The sequence below is a fragment of the Bubalus bubalis genome, chromosome 13 (assembly GCF_019923935.1).
Source record: "Bubalus bubalis isolate 160015118507 breed Murrah chromosome 13, NDDB_SH_1, whole genome shotgun sequence".
Lineage (NCBI taxonomy): Eukaryota > Metazoa > Chordata > Mammalia > Artiodactyla > Bovidae > Bubalus > Bubalus bubalis.
In genome coordinates, this window is record NC_059169.1 from 70,500,772 (window position 1) to 70,519,743 (window position 18,972).

At 38.3% G+C, this 18,972-nt stretch overlaps 2 protein-coding genes across 19 annotated transcripts in view; one reads left to right on the top strand and one right to left on the bottom strand.

The window, feature by feature from the left end:
* LOC102392662 (SET domain bifurcated histone lysine methyltransferase 2) overlaps positions 1–2,856 on the bottom strand; it is a 79,914-nt gene extending 77,058 nt beyond the window's left edge. For 5 of the 13 annotated variants that reach the window (XM_044926962.2, XM_025263232.3, XM_025263229.3 and 2 more), the window contains exon 1: positions 2,207–2,846. The gene's annotated coding sequence lies outside the window, so the exon portion shown is untranslated. Of the gene's footprint in view, positions 1–292; positions 403–2,206 lie in introns of those variants that run through there. The other 8 variants (XM_025263231.3, XM_025263230.3, XR_006543885.2 and 5 more) reach the window with 5 other exon arrangements.
* A 25-nt stretch (positions 2,857–2,881) lies between these two features.
* Positions 2,882–18,972, top strand: part of CAB39L (calcium binding protein 39 like) — an 85,722-nt gene continuing 69,631 nt past the window's right edge. For 3 of the 6 annotated variants that reach the window (XM_006063583.4, XM_044926970.2, XM_006063587.4), the window contains exons 1-3: positions 2,882–3,033; positions 13,063–13,211; positions 13,846–13,920. In XM_006063583.4, coding sequence (XP_006063645.1) covers positions 13,903–13,920 — 18 coding nt within the window. In that variant the 5' untranslated portion in view covers positions 2,882–3,033; positions 13,063–13,211; positions 13,846–13,902. The other 3 variants (XM_006063584.4, XM_006063585.4, XM_006063586.4) reach the window with 3 other exon arrangements.

Here is an 18,972-nt window from a genome sequence, read left to right on the forward strand (position 1 = left end):
ATGGAATATACTTTATGCCTATCCCTGATTATTTCCTTAAGATACACACCTAGAGGCAGAACTAAAGGTCAAAAAGAGGTCAGCACTTTTAGTCTCAGGATGTTAGTCAACACATGATAAATTCTTCTCTTACTCCCACACCGAATTCACAGAAATCTTAATTTTTTTAATTAAAAATATAGAATCATGCTGAAAATAAAAAGGAAATTATCTATAGACTGAGTCTGTGGGACCTCTCTGTGGAAAGGAAACAGATGGGAAGTTGCAAAGATAATGCCAACCACAAACGTACCATGGCAAAATAAAGAGCAGATTCTCTCAGAGGAGATGAGTATATACAACCAAGAGTCATCAAACATCTGAAAAAAGTTACACCATGGAAGAGACTTAACAAGCCCACCAAACTGATGAATTGAATTGAATTAAAGAGAACTAACGGAGCATCCTGAAAATAATTTTAAAACAAATATTATTGTATTTAATATAAAAGAACTAAAGAAATAAAATACAATTACAAAAAATAATTAACTGGATATCTTGGATATAAAAGTAGTTGTTAAATAAACTCAATAATTAACAGTCACAGTAACAGATTCAGATGAAGAGCCAGTTAGTAAGCTAGGAGACAAAGTTGAGTAACTCACTCAGAATACAGAGCAAAGAACTGGCAAAAAAAGGGGTAAGTAGAAAGAAGACAAGGCAATAATGATCAAAAAATGCTTATAACTGGAAAACACATAGGCCACTAATGGTCCACTGAGTAACAGAATAAACTTATTAATACAAACCATGGGTAAACTTCAGAACATCAAGAATAAAGACAAAGCCTCAGAAACTTTCAGAAAATCTAGATGATTTAAAATGAATGTTTATCAAACTGGTACAGACTTCTCATCAGAAATGTCGATGCAAAATGTTAAGGGAAAATAAGTCTGAATCCAGAATACTATTCCAGCCACCTTATGTTTCAATAGCAAGAGTTTAAAAACAAAAAAAGACTCTTACAGACACTCAAAGAGCCATTCAGAGACTCTGAAAGAAATGAAGAAGTACTTCATTAATAAAAACTAACATAGAAGGAAGTACTGAAGTAAAAGAAACAAAAGTGAGCAAATATATAAATAAAACACATTAATGCTAGATTAAAAACAGATTAAAAGTGGGTTTTAATGACAAATGAAATAATGCTAGAAAATAAAACCACAGGAAACGGGTTTTTTTGGAGGAGGGACGGAAGGGGTTGTAAGATTACAGAAAGTAAAGTAAATCATACTAAGTTCTTTGTAGAGAGGATATCAATACGAACTAAATGTATGAATTGCATTAAAAATATAAAAGTGACACACTGTAAAGCAACTATCCTCCAATAAAAATTTTAAAAAATGTAAAAGTACAGTACGAAAAAGAAAACCGAACAAAGAAAACTTGGGGCTAAGCTCATTTAAAAAGAAAAATGGAAAAATACAAAATACAAAAGATAGGAATAGAAACATCGTAAAAAAAGAGGATGTGAAAAAGGCCAATTATGTTAGTAATCACAAAAAAGGTTTTCTTCAGTAAATCTGCAGAATATTGTAAAGCATAGAGAAGAAAATTTAAATCTTTCATAATCTCATCATCCAGAGACTACCAATTTAACTTTAGATTGTAACAGTATTTAAAAATTTGTTCATATTTTCCCTTCTTTTTCATTTTGGCAGGAAAATACTGTTTCGCTTCGATTTATGGTTCGTTTTCACCAATAGGCTTTTGTGAAACTGTGACCATTTCTTCTGTTATGTTTTAACAGTGATGACAGTAATGAACATTTATTGAGTATAAATCATGTGCCAGGCAGGCCTCTAAACACTTCCTGTGTTCTGATTAACCTGCATAACAATCACGAGGGACAAATTGCAGCATGCCTGGTTTTTCTCACAAAGAGGCATGTTACACTGTACATAGCAAAGACAAACTAAGGAACCAAGCAGCCTGGTTTCTGAGCCCGTTTTTGATCCTTCTAATCTACCGCCTCATTCTTAACACACAGAGAACTCACTCCAGGATTCCACTTGCTGATGAGCACAATTACGTATTGTTTATTTCCTACCTATTGGGGATAACTACCTATCGGGTTGTGGTTAATGAGAGGAGCTCTGAGCATCTGCTCTCAACTCCGTGATCTTGGGGAAATGATTTTACTTATTCAGCGTTTTTGTAGTCTTACCTGTGAAATGGGTCAGTGGTTAAACCATCAAGTTCTGCTTCTGGATTTTGGACTGCAGTTCATTTTCCGCAGCCCCCATTACAGCTTCAGGTTCCCAGCTGCTTTAGGAATCACCTCTCAAGAACGTGTGCAACCGGATGACAAGAGACTGAAATGCGGGGGGGGTGAGAACTCAGGGCGCCGCGGTCACCCTCTTTAGCTCGGGACTGAACACGCGTGAAAGGGAGAAGGGAGGTCCCAAGGGCTGGGATCCAGGCGGCAGAGTTCCGCCGCGTTCCCTGGTCCTGGACCGAAAGAGCCTTCGGGAGGGCCACCCACGGCAGTTACATTAGCTCAGCTAACGCTTTCCACGCAGCCCGCGACAGCCGAGAGCTGCGCTCAGCCCGCCCCGCTGGCGAGGCTGAGTTCCCCGCGCGTCGGATTCCTCTCCCACTCCAAGCCGCCGAGAACCCGCGGCCTCAGGTGCCCCCTGGCCGGAAGTACTTCACCGTTTACTAGACCTCACCTCAGCCAACAGACCCGCCTCGCCTCAGCTGGGTAGGGAGGACCGCCCATATTTCTAAGGTCCGTGAACCCGAAATGGGAGGAGTAGGACACCGACCGCTCCCACTTCCCAGCCCCTAGCTCATTGGCTGCACACCCCACCGGGTTCACGCCTTAGAGGTTCCGAGCGCGTACAGCCTGCAACGCGGCGGCTCTTCAGCGCGCCGCCTTCCGATTGGCTGTCAGAGTTCTCGGGTTGTCTCGCGCGCTCCGACTGGACCAATGCGGATATCCACAGTCGAGAGGCCGGCATCGCTGGAGTGGTGGTTCGTCTGTTTCCTCTGGTAGGTGTTTGGCTGCCATCTTGTGTGTGGCTGGGACTGGGCTGCTGGGCTTTTGGAACCTTACTTAGCGGCTCAAGCTGTTGAGATGTCCTGAAGAAGCAGTGGAGGAAAGAAGGGGCCTGAGGAAACAGACCTGGAAGCTTCTTACCTCCCTGAAGGGGAAAGGTTTTCCTGATCTGAGTCTCAGCCCTGACTGGAAAGAGAGAGAAATGATGGAGGTGATTAGGATCACAGACTTTGGTTTGTTATTGTCAGGGCTTGGCGTGGACTCTGATGCTTTAGCAGTGATCCCTTGGGTTCCAGGGAACTATTCTAGTAATCGTTGTCTGCGAAACATTCTGACCATCAACCCTCTATACTGACAAGGAAGGTTGTCTGATGGACTGTCTGATTGAGAAAGGAACAAGACTGGTGATGGAAGAGGAGAAAGGAAAGAGACGTCTTCGTTTTCTGTCGTTTGCGAGGGAGTGACTACTCATGTGTTTTGCTTAACCTCTAAGGCCATCCTTTGGAAGCCGTGAGCCCCAGCTTCTGCGTTAGGGCAGTTTTATTCATTAGTGTACAGCCGGCACTCCTGCAGTGGTTGTTTTTTTTTTAAAGCTAGAACGTGGATGGCCTTTGGGAAGAATTTTGTCAAATCTTGGTTTTCCTGATTACGATCTGCTGAAGATTTGGGAATCTCAGGGTTAGCTTTGGCATGCTTGGTGGCTTCGTCCTGGGTAGGCAGAGGTTTGTGTAAAAGAAAGCATTTTTAACTCCCAAGCTCTATGAGATGGGAGGACAGAGGCAGGAATTACCTCCTTCTCCTCTTTATTATTTTTAAAAATCAAAGTAGAAAGCTTGCTTGGTTATTCATTTGAGGGGGAAATTATCTCAGATCCGAAAACCTAGCTAAAAGGCTAGTATTTTATTATTAACGTTAGCAGTTTTGATACTGAGAAGAAGCGAAGATACTGCCTTGAGTTTAGAAATCATTTATCAAGGTTAACTGGTAACCATCAAGTCAACAGTGCCTTGTATTTTGTGGCAGGAGTATCAAGGAGAACAGCAGTAAAATGTAAAATAAACAATTGAAAATTAATTTTCTTTAAAAATTTTACTTTTTATCCATGAATCTTAAAAACTTAAGTTATAAGAGTTCAAGTATCAGTCATTTATTATGGAGTTGATGGCTTAGGTACTAGGTGCCTAAGGAATTTTGGTATCTATGGGGAGTTTTGGAACCAGTCCTTGGCTCTGGAGAACTATATAGGCTATCAAAGGGACTGGTGGCTAACAAACACCAGTAACAAAGTAGATGCTCAGTAAATGTTTATGAAAGCCTTTGGATAACGATAACACGGTAATAGTTCTTGGCATATATTCAAAAATGGTTGAATGAATGAATTAAATAATACAGCAATTGGGAGGTATGGATATACTTTTTTTTTTCAGTTCAGTTCAGTCACTCAGCCGTGTCTGACTGTTCGACCTCATGGACTGCAGCACGTCAGACGTCCCTGTCCATCACCAACTCCCAGAGTTTACTCAAACTCATGTCCATTGAGTTTACTCAAACTCATGTCCATTTTCTTTTCTTTAGCCTAACTAAAAAATAACTTTTTAGTCTGCTTTCCAGAAAACTTGACCTTCAGTTTGTTTTTCTTTTCCAGTTTATACATTAGAATAATACTAAGGACAGGTTCATAATCCTTTTTTTCTGAGGTCTGTTTTTGAGATCCTACAGTAGAGATAATGAAAATGAACCTTTAAGTAATAATGCTCTATTTGCCATTTTTTTCTTGAAAGTATCCAGTCTCAGTAAATGATGCCAAACTTATTGCTTTCAGTCTCTTCTGCTGAAGAAAATTTATTACTCTTCTACACAACTTAAAGTCAAAATACTGTGTTTGTATTTACTATAGTGCATAAATATGTTCTGTATATAAGTAATTTTAAAATAACAAGTTAGGTGAGTATCTGCAGACTTTTGTTTGAAGAATATACTTCTCTAGATTTCGTAATATATAATCTGAAGATCCATAGAAATGTTTTAAAATAACACTTTTGCGTGAACAATGTCAAGTGATGTTAAGTAAAAGTGATTTAACTTTGATGTTAGAGATTATTTTTTAACGCAGTCTCATATATACAAAGGAGAAGGCAATGGCAACCCACTCCAATACTCTTGCCTGGAAAATCCCATGGACGGAGGAGCCTGGTAGGCTGCAGTTCATGGGATCACTAAGAGTGGGATGCGACTGAGTGACTTCACCCACTCCAGTGTTCTTGCCTGGAGAATCTCAGGGATGGGGGAGCCTGGTGGGCTGTGTCTATGGGGTCGCACAGAGTCGGACACAACTGAAGCCACTTAGCAGTAGCAGTAGCAGCAGCATATATACAAATTTAGATTTTTTCCCATTATCAAGTGATACATAGTTTATAAAAGAAAATTTGATGGCACCTTTTAAATATGTTTTGTGACTGAATGTGGATTAGAATCTATCTAACACGGCATTTTAAAAAGTCAATAAAAATTGTTTTCAGAACCTGTTTGGAATTCTTTCTTTTGGTACTTAAAAATGCCAGAAGGTTTTATGTGTGAAGGTTTTAGAGTGATGATAAGCATTTCTTTTATATTATTATTAGAGTTGACTTAAATATTATATAGTTTCAGGTGTTCATTGCAATTCAATATTTTTATATATAATACTTAATACAAAGTTAATATAAAATATTGACTATATCTTTTACTGAACCAAACATGAGTCTGCTCACCTGCCATACAGCAAAGCCAATTTATTGACAGTGCCTATGGTAAAGGAACAGAGAAGGCAATGGCACCCCACTCCAGTACTCTTGCCTGGAAAATCCCATAGACGGGGGAGCCTGGTGGGCTGTAGTCCATGGGGTCGCTAGGAGTCAGACATGACTGAGCGACTTCACTTTCACTTTTCACTTTCCTGCATTGGAGAAGGAAATGGCAACCCACTCCAATGCTCTTGCCTGGAGAATCCCAGGGATGGGGGAGCCTGGTGGGCTGCTCTCTATGGGGTTGTACAGAGTTGGACACGACTGAAGTGACTTAGCAGCAGCAGCAGCATGGTAAAGAAAAGTGCAGCGATTATTGCAGGCCCTAATAAGAAGTATGGGCAGCTCATGTTAAAAAGAGCCAAACTTCTGTGTGGTTTTCAGGGAATCGGTTTTAAAGACAGCATTTCAGGGTGAGGGCTGCAGAATTCATGACTTTCTTCTGATTGGTTGGTAGTAAGGTAACAGAGTGATGCTTCAGAAGTCTTAATCGTCAACCTTCTGGCCCTAGCTCATCTGGGGTCTAGTGCTTGAGGATGTAGTCACCATCCTCCACCTGGGTGGGGAGTTGGGTGGGGGGGCTTAGTTCCCTATAAAGATATCCGTCAGATTGTTATGTCTTTATCACTGATTTATTGTCATTACTTTTCTTGTTTAACTGCTTTTCCTTTGTTTCTGCATTCTCTCGTTTTCATAATTAGTAACTGCCTGTGTCTGCTCTTTGGAACTCAGGGAAAGCCTGGAAGACTAAAGCCTTTTTCTATAAACACAGAAATGGGGAACACAGAGGGGGCTTTTGTACCAAGGAGGGCCCGCAGGAACCTGCTTTGTTTCAGTACCTCCTTTTCTTTGATACTGCTTAATCTTGAGGGGAACAGGTGGGGACAAGAAAGGAAATAAAGTTCTGGTGGGAGAGGTTAATCATAAACTCAGTAGAGGAACTCAGTTTTAGGGGGACTCAGTTTCATATTCCCTGTGCTATGCATTACGTTCTTGTAACTTTTTAGTTTTATACTTAGCAGTTTGTACCTCTCAATCCCCTTCACCTGTTTTGCCGCTTACTTATACCTCTCCTCTTTGGTAACCACTAGTTTGTTCTTTGTATATTATCTGTGAGTCTCTTTCTGCCTTGTTACATTTGTCTTATTTTTCGGATTCCATATATAAGTGAAAATACAAGCACTTTTTTATTTAAAAAAAAACAAACATTAAAATGTGATAGGTTTTCCTCTCTGTAACTAAATTGCATATAATCATCCTTTTAAAATTTATTTTGAAGTACCGGAAATACTTTGATGGGCTTTGGAATTAGTTTTGACCATGTAGATGTCACTTTAGGGGGAACATTTTGAAATTTTCAGAAAGACTTCTGTATTCTTCATTAATTTGATGTGTTTCACCATTATTTTTCTGATATTCAATAAGGTCCATTATGGGAATAAAACAATGTGACTAAAAATAAAAAATTATTTAAAACTTACAAAGATCATTCTATTGTATAGCTCAGAGAGCTATATTCAATATCCTGATGTAAACTGTATTGGAAAAGAATATAAAAAATGTATACACATATAGCTGAATCAATTTTCTGTATGACAGAAAGAGACACATCATTGTAAATTAACTATTTCAATTTAAAAAAAGAAAAAAGAAAACCTGTATAAAAATCAAAATGACTACCGCAGTTTGTGCTTTTCAGCTGTCAATGGAATTGATTGGATGTCTGAATCATGAGAGTGTCTGTTAACTACTGAATATGCTTCTGCGGTAAACACATGGTACATTTATATTTCACTTAAATGAAATGTTTAAATTATTATATATTTAGGGTTTTTTTAAAGCATAGGGGAATTGAAATACTACTTCTTCCTTTGAAATCTCACTTGTTCCTGCTGTTCATTTTTGTGTAAATGAGCCCTAATTCTAAAGTTCTGCTCTCTAAAGCACTTAACACACGTCTCACAGCCTTTTGACAGTTAGATCTATTCAATTTATGTACTACTCACCCTCTTTCATGTTCCTATCTTGATTAATGGCTTTTCAGTGGCTCAGATGTAGAACAATATTCTTATGTCTCCCTTTTGCCCAATTTTATAATCTGTAACTTCAGCCTCCAAATGGCTTTCTTCATTTTCTACTATCACTGCCACTGTCCTGATTTATTTTAGGTCTTCCTTTTCTTTTTCTTAACATTTCATATGCCATGGTAGTATTGCTGCTACTGCTGCTAAGTCACTTCAGTCGTGTCTGACTCTGTGTGACCCCATAGACGGCAGCCCACCAGGCTCCCCCGTCCCTGGGATTCTCCAGGCAAGAACACTGGAGTGGGTTGCCATTTCCTTCTCCAATGCATGAAAGTGAAAAGTGAAAGGGAAGTTGCTCAGTCGTATCCGACTATTCACGACCCCATGGACTGCAGCCTACCAGGCTTCTCCATCCATGGGATTTTCCCAGCAAGAGTACTGGAGTGGGGTGCCATTGCCTTCTCCGATGGTAGTATTGACAAAGCCCATACTCCTTAACCTTAAATTTGTATTAGTTAAGACATAAGTTTGACTTCCATGACTGCACGCATGGAGAGTAGACCAAGTAAACTTGGAAAGAAAATCAGATAGGATTAGATTTTTTTAGCAGTGATATTTTATGCCAGATGTTAACAAAGCATGGTGGTAGCTCAATGGTAAAGAATCCTCCTGCCAATGCAGGAGATGCAGGTTCGATCCCTGGGTTGGGAAGATCTCCTGGAAAAGGAAATGGCAACCCACTCCAGTATTCTTGCCTGGGAAGTCCCATTGACAAAGGAGCCTGGTGGGCTGCAGTTCACGGGGTTGCAAAAGAGTTGGACACAACTTAGCTACTAAACAATAATAGCCCAACATGTTTTAAAAATTCAAGGAAATAAATATTCCATTTCTCACCAAACTATTAAGAATTCAGGACATCAACAAGCATTTACAAACATGAAACAACTCAAGGAATGTTGTTCCTAGGAACGCTTCTTGAAGAATATGCTGGAGCATTTCATACATAATAGTGATAGGAATCATAATATAGTGATAGGATGGTATGTAAATGTTATATAATCTGATGTTGAAATAATACAACCTACAGAGAAAGGGAGGAGGAGGTGAGTGGAAGTGCAAAGTAGAATAGTGGTTGCTTGCTTCAAAGGAATTAGCTATAAGGAAAAGGATAACGCTTGAAGCTGACTGATGGACAGAAACATATTATAAATAAGTATACATACTTAGATGTGAAGCACTCATAAAAGTGTTACAATACCAAGTGGAGAAGAGGAAGTTACTAATTTTATTACTGCTAATAGCAGGGAACTAAGGGTATCTTAAAAAGGGCGGGGGGAAAATGAAGAGTATTGTATAAAGCTATTACTATAGAGTTAACCCCTGATAACAAAATACACAACACTCCCCTAAATGTTAAAAGAAATACCTACCCTAAAAAGAGCAAAGAGAACAGACCATATAATGATGTGAACACATATTCTATATATTTTTATCTGTACACACACAAAATGAATATATCAGATGTATTAATAAATGTGTATGGCTCAACTTAATGATTGTTGTATATGAAAGATACAGTTGTAAAAATCATAAATAAAGGGAGTTAGTAAATGAATAATTTAAAAATAATAAGAGTGTAAGACATCAAATAAAGGCAAATTTTTTAGAAAGCAGGGTTCATCATCTTAGTATTAGACAAGGCAGAATTTAATTGAAAAAGTATTAAGATGAAGGATATTATAAAATAGCCCTTATAAAGCTAAGGGCTATATTTACAATAAAGATTTTTTAAAATATCTATTTACCAAATGACACATCAATAGATATAAAGTAGAAACTGCTAGAGATGTAAGAAGGAACATAAGCCTGCTAATAATAGAAGACTTTAACACGTGTCTCGACGTAAGTCAGGTTAAGTGGACCAGAAAAATCCTTAAGGTAGCTCTTACAGATTTGTATCAAAGTCTGAATCCATTAATAGAGAATATATCTTCTCAAGTGCACAGAGGACAACTGTGTCTAATATAGATGAAAATCTATATTAGACCACAAAGAATATCTTGGTTCCAGAATACAAAAAGTCAAAATTTTGATCACACATAGTAAGTCAAGAAAATAATTCAAAAATTAAAAAAAGAAAACCTGGCTCAAAGTTTTTGTAGGATACTGTTAACTTTCTAAATCCAAATCTCTCCATATATCCTTTTTGAAAACCACACAGATCTATAAGGAGCGCAAAGTAAACTACCACCACCCTTGCCTAACTATGCTATGCTATGCTAAGTCACTTTAGTCGAGTCCGACTCTGTGCAACCCCATGGATTGTAGCCTAACAGTCTCCTCCGTCTATGGGATTTTCCAAGCAAGAGTACTGGAGTGGGGTGCCATTGCCTTCTCCGTTGCCTAACTAACATAATTTCAAATTATGGTTATGTAGGCAAGTTAACACTGAAATGAAACAGCGTCAGCTCTAGAAGCTGTGCTCAGAATGACAAGTGAAGTTGAGACTTCAGAACAGAGGAAAGGGAAGCAGGACCTGGGGTCAGTAGAATGCAAGTAGAAGAGAAAAGCCTACCTTAAAGAGGAAAATCCTTGGTGGCTCAGTGGGTAAAGAATTCACCTGGGCTTCCCAGGTGGCACTAGTGATAAAGAATCCACCTGCCAATGCAAGAGACGCAAGAGACATGGGTTCAACCCCTAGGTCGGGAAGATCCCCTGGAAAAAAGTCAAAATTTTGATCTTTTGCCTGGGAAAGGAAATGGCAACCCGTTCCAGTATTCTTGCCTGGAAAATTCGGTGGACAGAGGAGCCTGGTGGGCTATACAGTCCATGGAGTCGCAAAGAGTCTGACACAACTGAGCATATATGCATATTGCAAAAACAGCAAAAAATGATTCATGTTGACATATGGCAGCACCAACACAATATTGTAAAGCAGTTTCTGTTCAGTTAAAAATAAATAAAAATTTTAAAACAGCCACAAATGATTATCTTAAAAAAACCTTTCTCACCCAAATCCAAAGTTACCTTTCTGGTAAGAATACAAAAGTGCAAAGCCCAGGAGGGAATTTGACAATATCTCATAGAATTACATATGCATGTATCTTTTGACCCAGACATCTCCCTTTTAGGAATCTGTTCTAAGGACACATTGGCATAAAATATAAACTGGCATTTGTATAAATTTAGTCAAACACAATTACTTGTATTAGCAAAAGATTGGCAACAATGAAATAATTTCCAGGTTGATGGTATCCCTTCCAAGCCACCCTTTTCTTCAGAAGGCATAAAGAGAATGCAGAAAGTCTCCATGCATCAATATAGGGTGATCTGCAGAGTATATTTTGAGATGGAAAAAGCAAAGGCCCAGAAGAGTCTATGTTGCTGTTGCTAAGTCACTTCAGTCGTGTCCGACTCTGTGTGACCCCATAGACGGCAGCCCACCAGGCTCCCCCGTCCCTGGGATTCTCCAGGCAAGAATACTGGAGTGGGTTGCCATTTCCTTCTCCAATGCATGAAAGTGAGAAGTGAAAGTGAAGTCGCTCACTCGTGCCCAACTCTTAGCGACCCCATGGACTGCAGACCACCAGGCTCATCCATCCATGGGATTTTCCAGGCAAGAGTACTGGAGTGGGGTGCCATTGCCTTCTCCATAGTGACCCCATGGATTGCAGCCTAACAGGCTCCTCCATCCATGGGATTTTCCAAACAAGAGTACTGGAGTAGGGTGCCATTGCCTTCTCCGGAAGAGTCTATAGATTAATCTATAAGTAAAAGAGATGGTGCCAATGATGGAGAGATTTCTCTATAACTTGTTTATGTAGTTTTGATCTTAGAATGACGTATGTTTACATATTCAAAAATAAAGAGGTAGAGAAATCTGAAAAGGAAATAAATTTATGTAACTATAAAGAATTTTGATGACATAGCCACTCAAGAAAAGGAACAATTTTAGTAACTTTATCTTTTAAATTTATTTATGGCTGCACTGGGTCTTCGTTGCTGCTCAAAGGCTTTCTGTAGTTGCGGTGCTCAAGCTTCTCATTGTAGTGGCTTCTCTTGATGCAGAGATGAGCCGTAGGGTGTGCAAGCTGAGTAGTTGCAGCTCATGGGCTTAGTTGTCCCACAGCATGTGGGATCTTCCCAGACCAGGGATCGAACCGATATCCCCTGCATTAGCAGGCAGATGCTTAACCACTGGACCACCAGGGAAGCCCTAATTTTAGTGACTTTAGAACATAAATTCTGGACTGTACCTTGGCCCTCTGCATCTGCAGTGTCAACCAACCACAGATTGAGCATGTTCCGGGAAAAAAAAATTCAAGAAAGTTCCAAAAAGCAAAACTTGAATTTGCCCCAATTTATAGAGCATGTGCATTGTTAAATAATATAGAGATGATTTAAAGTATATGTGTAATGTGCATATGATATATGCAAACACTATACCATTTTATATAAGGGATCTAAGCATCCATGGATTTTGTTGTCCATGAGGGGATTGGGCTGGAACCAGTCCCCCATGGATAACAAGAGATGACTGTACCTTAGTGGAATATATTCAGTAGTATAATTGTTGCATTGCTATTTTTGAAGTATTTTATGTCTATTGTTGGGTAAAATAAGTGTTGCAAAATAAGTGTTGCTGCTGCTGCTAAGTCGTGGCAGTCGTGTCCGACTCTGTGTGACCCCATAGACGGCAGCCCACCAGGCTCTGCCGTCCCTGGGATTCTCCAGGCAAGAACACTGAAGTGGGTTGCCATTTCCTTCTCCAATGCATGAAAGTGAAAAGTAAAAGTGAAGTTGCTCAGTCATGTCCGACTCTTAGCGACTCCATGGACTGCAGCCCAGCAGGCTCCTCTGTCCATGGGATTTTCCAGGCGAGAGTACTGGAGTGGTGTTACAGAATATTAATTCTTGAACAGAGCCACAGTAGTTTATCAGGGCTGTGACTTAGAAAATTTAGCTTGGAAAGTCCTTTGCTAGATTGAGCAAAGTGGAAATGAAGTGCAAAATTACACAGAAAGACAGCTAACATAACAAAGTGCAGGTCACAAGGCAGGCTTTGTGCTAGGCACATATATATATAAATTTGACTCTTAACAGGTGTCCTTTGAGATTTGTGATACTATTTTCATAAGAGGATCAGAGATGTTGAGATTTAAACCCAGATCTATGTGATTCCAAAGCCTGTGTTTTTTCTACTACATTATTGCAGGATATATACATCAACTATTGAGAAGAAAGAATATCAAGAGCTAAATGTTCTATTTAAACTGTAGTTGCTGCTCAGAAAATAAAGATGCAGACCCAGAGTCAGTGGTTTGTACGTTCTTCATGCAAGAGCATTATACTAAAGGAGAGAGTGTAAGTTTTCTCTTATTTCTAGTGGGAAAATGTAAACATACACACATGTACACGTGTACACCATCATATGGATATTGAGAGAAAAATTTTATAAAAGTTGCCATTGATGACTGAAATTAGTGAAAGAAATGAACTAAAGCTATGGCAAAGCAGAAAAGAAAAAAGAATCTAGTAGTCATGGGTTTTCATGGTGCTTTTATCAGCAAAAAACCTTTCAAAGCTTCCCTTTGTGATATTTCAGAATCTTCTAAGCTTTGCACAACCTTTTTGTACATATTGAAGATGTGTAGTTTAGAAAATACTAGTTTAGATAAGGTTGTTTCCTCCTGTGTAAGGTGAAGGCTGATAGAGATTTCAGCCGTGTTAGAGTTCCTCTCATCCATACCACCCTTTCACATTTCTACTTATTTCCCCCAATGTTGAAATATTTTTATTTGGTTCAGTACTACTTTTTAAAATGTCTACCAGTTAAAGTAATCGGGGTAGGTTATTTTGATTTGATTTTTTTGTATTGATCTATGGTGATGATGAAAATTCAATTTATAATTCTGTGTACCTGATAACAATAAGAAAAAACTGTTAAAATTTCTATAAAGATTTTTTAAATTAAGTTTTTAGCTTTTCTTTTTGTCAGAACCTGTGTTGATCAGTGACTGTGGTGAAGGCTGAGAAAGTTGAAGCAAATCTGCAGATGATACAAACTTCTAAGGTAAGCTAACATACTGGATTGGCCAAAAGTTCATTTGGGTTTCTCCATATCATCTAACAGAAAAGTCTGAATGAACTCTTTGGCCAACCCAATAATAACTCAGTCAAGATTATAGGTGCCCTTGATAGACTTGTAGACTACCCTAACACACTAAAACAAGATTTATCAGGAATAATTATAATATTCCAATTTAAATTGTACAAAGCAATTGCAGAAGTATTAAATAGGTTTCCATTTCTGAGAATATGATAGAGAAAAGAAAGTGAAGTTGCTTAGTCGTGTCTGACTCTTTGTGACCCTATGGACTGTATGCAGCCTGCCAGGCTCCTCTGCCCATGGAATTTTCCAGGCAAGAATACTGGAGTGAGTTGCCATTTCCTTCTCCAGGAGAATCTTCCCGACCCAGGGATCGAACCCAGATCTCCTGAATTGCAGGCAGACTCTTTATTGTCTGAGCCACCAGGGAAGATCATGATAGAGAAGACATCCATAAAATATGTAAAATAATAGATTCCATATTAAAAAATCCTTTAAAATAAATGGATGAACCTATAAGAAAACAAAGGAAACTTTCTGGGGCTAGAAACCAAGCAAGTCTATTCTGTGAGGTAAACAAGTGCTGAAATCACTGAATTCTTTGGCGGCATCCATCAATTTCTGTTGGCATAGAAACTTGTACATGGAGAAAAATGGAGACTTGGGGAAAATCCCTTGCATTCAGCAAAGTGTAGGGGGCCTGTCAGAGACCATCCTGGAGAGGCATCAGGGAGTTAAAATCTTCCTGAGCAATTCCTGGTTGCTACTGCTAAGTCACTTCAGTTGTGTCTGACTCTGTGTGACTCCATAGACGGCAGCCCACCAAGCTCCCCCGTCCCTGGGATTCTCCAGGCAAGAACACTGGAATGGGTTGCCATTTCCTTCTCCAGTGCATGAAAGTGAAGAGTGAAAGTGAAGTCGCTCAGTCGTGTCCAACTATTCTCGACCCCATGGACTGCAGCCCACCAGACTCCTCCATCCATGGGATTTTCTAGGCAAGAGTAGTGGAATGGGGTGCCATCGCCTTCTCTGGAGCAATTCCTGGTTACCAGCTCACATTTACTTGGATTTGAGGCCTTATTTTACACTATTTTCATGGTCTCTAAACTCTACAAGTAGAGAGTTTTAATTTATAATAGACTTGGGTCTGTGACAGTTTTCAGAAACCATCACAAATCCTCCATAGAGAGGATTATCAACCTAGTTATCAAATAATCATAGTTAAAATTCTAAACAATAAGCTCATACACATTTTTTTTTAGATCACAAAACACATGGGAGAAAAAATAAAAATACGTTGATCTAGAGTCAGCAGAAACCAGAACTAAAACTTATCTACAGATATTTCAGCTATTAGAAGTATCCAATATATAAGATAAATATATTTAATAAATAAAAGAGGGATTATAAAATATAAAAAGTAACAGACTATAAAAATGGCCAGGCATACTAAAATAAGAACAAATTAGGATATTAGAAATGATAAACCCCATAATAAAACTAAGAAGTAAAGATGTTAAACCCAGCATATAAGGCACAGTTAAAAAGAGAAAGAAACTATAGTTGATCTTGTGAATTTTTTTCAAAAAGTACCTACTACAGTACTACATGATCTGTGGTTGGCTGAACCCACTAATGTGGTTACTGCAAGTACAGAAAGCTAATTGTAAAGTTAAACATAGATTTTTGACTGCATGGTGGTTAGTACCCCTAACCCTCCATTTGTTCCAGGGTCAACTGTGCATAGAAGGCCATACACAAAGAAAAAAGATACAGAAAAAAATAAAAGAAATTGTGAGATGAGTTAATAGAATAACAGGATACAATTTGTGCAAGAAAGTTAATACTAAAGTAGAAAAGATGAACTTCTCTACAGAGAAAGCATCATCCCCTTTGTAAGGGGATAAAAGAAAAAAAAAAAAAAAAGAACTAATTTCATTTAGTGAGTTCCCCAACTCATCACATAAAAGTCAGCACTTCCTCCTTGTCTTAGTTTTTGATTCAAGACAAAGAACATAGTAGAACAGGAAAGTGATTCCTAATTTAAAAAAAATCAGTTGTAGATTTATTCACAAATATTTGCTGAGAATAAAGCAGGATAAAGCAGTGAACAAAACACACAAATTCCCTCCCTTCAGATTAATTTATGTTCTAGTGTCCTTAAAATCAGTCAGGAAGTCAACATCAAGACAACAGCATGCTTTTTCCTTTCCTTTTCATTCATAACTTTCCTCAGCATGGGATTATAATGGAAATCCAGGAGTCTGCAGACTGTATCATATTCAGAGGATACAATAGTGTAGAGTGTGTACATGATGTGTATCAGAGCCTACTTTTTTTAAATGCCTATTTAAAGAGAAACATAGCTGCTACTTTTTAAAAAATGAAACTTTCTACTTACAAATGCTATGGTAGAAAGCTCAGTGTTTTTCTTTTTAAACTAGAACATTTATTGAGCAACTAATTATCGAAACCCTTAAGACCAACTGGATGCTGCCACAGCTCCTCTTTTGGGATTCAGTTCAGTTCAGTTCAGTCGCTCAGTCGAGTCCGACTCTGCGACTCCATGAATCGCAGCACGCCAGGCCTCCCTGTCCATCACCAACTCCCAGAGTTCACTCAAACTCACGTCCATCGAGTCGGTGATGCCATCCAGCCATCTCATCCTCTGTCGTCCCGTTTTCCTCCTGGCCCCAATCCCTCCAAGCATCAGTATTTTCCATTGAGTCAACTCTTCACAAGAGGTGGCCAAAGTACTGGAGTTTCAGCTTTAGCATCATTCCTTTTAAAGAACACCTGGGACTGATCTCCTTTAGAATTAGGTGATGTTATTCAGGAATTCAAGCCTGAATCTGCTGTATACAACTTTTAGGTGCCTTATTTAACTAGTGCCAGTGGCATTTCTTTTAGCCTCGGCACTCCAGTTATATTTACTCTTGCACTTGGCAGGGTAGTCACATTTGCCACAGATCGATTTATGTCAGTGATAGGACTTAGAGCTACGACAGCGGCACAACACGTGTCTTATTGTGACATTTTCCGAACAACGACGTTGCCTTCCTCCTCGCTTCTGGTTATTACAGAAAAGAATAGAGAAAAAAATAGTAATCCTAAAAACAAAGAAAATTACTCTAAAATTTTCCACTGTATTTCCTTCTAGTTTTATCTGCATAAAAATTATATGTGTATGCTGCTGCTTGGACGTGGAAATGGCTGTGTATATTGTGGTTGTTCAGTCACTTAGTTGTGTCCAATTCTTTGCGACCCCATGGACTGCAGCCCAACAGGCTCCTCTGTCTGTGGAGTTCTCCAAGCAAGACTAGTGGAGTCAGTTGCCATTTCCTTCTCCAGGTTGTATGTATATATGTAATTAAAAGTGAATTTGATGTGTGTATATGGGCTTCCCTGGTAGCTCTATCAGTAAAGAAACTGCCTGCAGTGCAGGAGTCCCAGGTTCAATTCCTGGGTCTGGAAGACCCCCTGGAGAAGGAAATGGCAACCCACTCCAGTATTCTTGCCTAGAGAACCCCATGCACAGAGGAGCCTAGCGGGCTCTAGCCCATGGGGTCGCAAGAGTCAGACACAACTTAGTGACTAAACCACCACCACCACCATACTATATGACAGCTGATTCACTTCATTGTGCAGCAGAAACTAATACCATATTGTCAAACAGTTATATTCCAATAAAAAATAAATTTGAAATACTCATATATTTTATCATTTAATTTTTATTTAGCATATTTTTCTTATATGAATATATGAGCCTTTCAAATGTTTTCACAGTTGAAAATGTCAAATGTCATTTGTCAAATATCAAATGTCATGTCAAATGTCATATCAATTTGTCATGTCAAATGTCAAATATTTTGACATTCTATTAAATTCTATAATAAAATGGTATCATAGCAGAATTTATTCAACCATTTCTTTTTTGTAGCTATTCCAGGCTTTCCTATCATAAATAACATTGTATTACATCACTGAATATCTGGTCATATTTCTGATTACTTTCTCAGACTAGCTTTCTGTTAGTAGAAATGGTGTGTTAAAGAGCATAAATCTGAAAAATTGCTTCCTAGAAATACTCTTAGTGATTTTATTTTGCACAGCAGCATATGAGACTTTGTCTCACCGCATGGCGGTAGTCTGTTTTAAAAAATCTTTCTTCTATTTCTTAGGAAGATTCTGTTTCTTATAACAGTTATGCTTCTTTTACTAACGTGAAAACTTTCATCTACATTTTTGATTCTGTATTGAAATGGAGAAATTGTCCATCTTTTAGTAGTTGGCACAAGAATTAGTTCACATTTTCTTTGTAAAGCAAGAGACCGTTGTGTGTTTATATTTAGTACAGATTTTTTTTTCCTGTGGTCAATAGTTATTTATAGATTGTAATTACTTCTCCTGTTCTAGATCATGTTTTAGAAGTCTTTAGAGTTATGGTAAAATGTGTTTTATAAAGAAAATGGAATCCAACTATAGTTACCGAACCAATTCCATAGAGATTTTTCCATTCAGCATGTATGTTTTATTATAAGTTCTATGTATTTGTTTGCTCTCAATGGATTTGTTGGAATCTGAAAATTAAATATCTTGTTTAAAAGGACTTTCCATTATTAACAAGCTTCAAAACATAGAAAGGGACACTTTGAGACAAGTTTCCCTTGACATTTTAGACTGAGTAATTTATAACTGAAGGTTTTCTTTCTCTTCATTCAGGCTTATCTTTCTTTGTCCTTTCTGTGTTCTTTTTAAATCCTGTTTTCTCCTTGGCTCTAGAGCACCAGCTTACAAATTGTACTTTTAAAGATTTATAATAGAAACTATATGATTTTTCAACATAGAATTTTTCATGTAGCTCTGATTTCAATAATTTGTAGCAAAGTGAAAGTTTGTAAAAACTTGGAAAATTAGAAGATGACATACTTTATAAAAAGAGCAAACATGGGCTGAGAGTTGTTTAAAAGCTATGTTGTGTTCGTAACTGACTCAAGAAAGAACTTTTCATTGAAG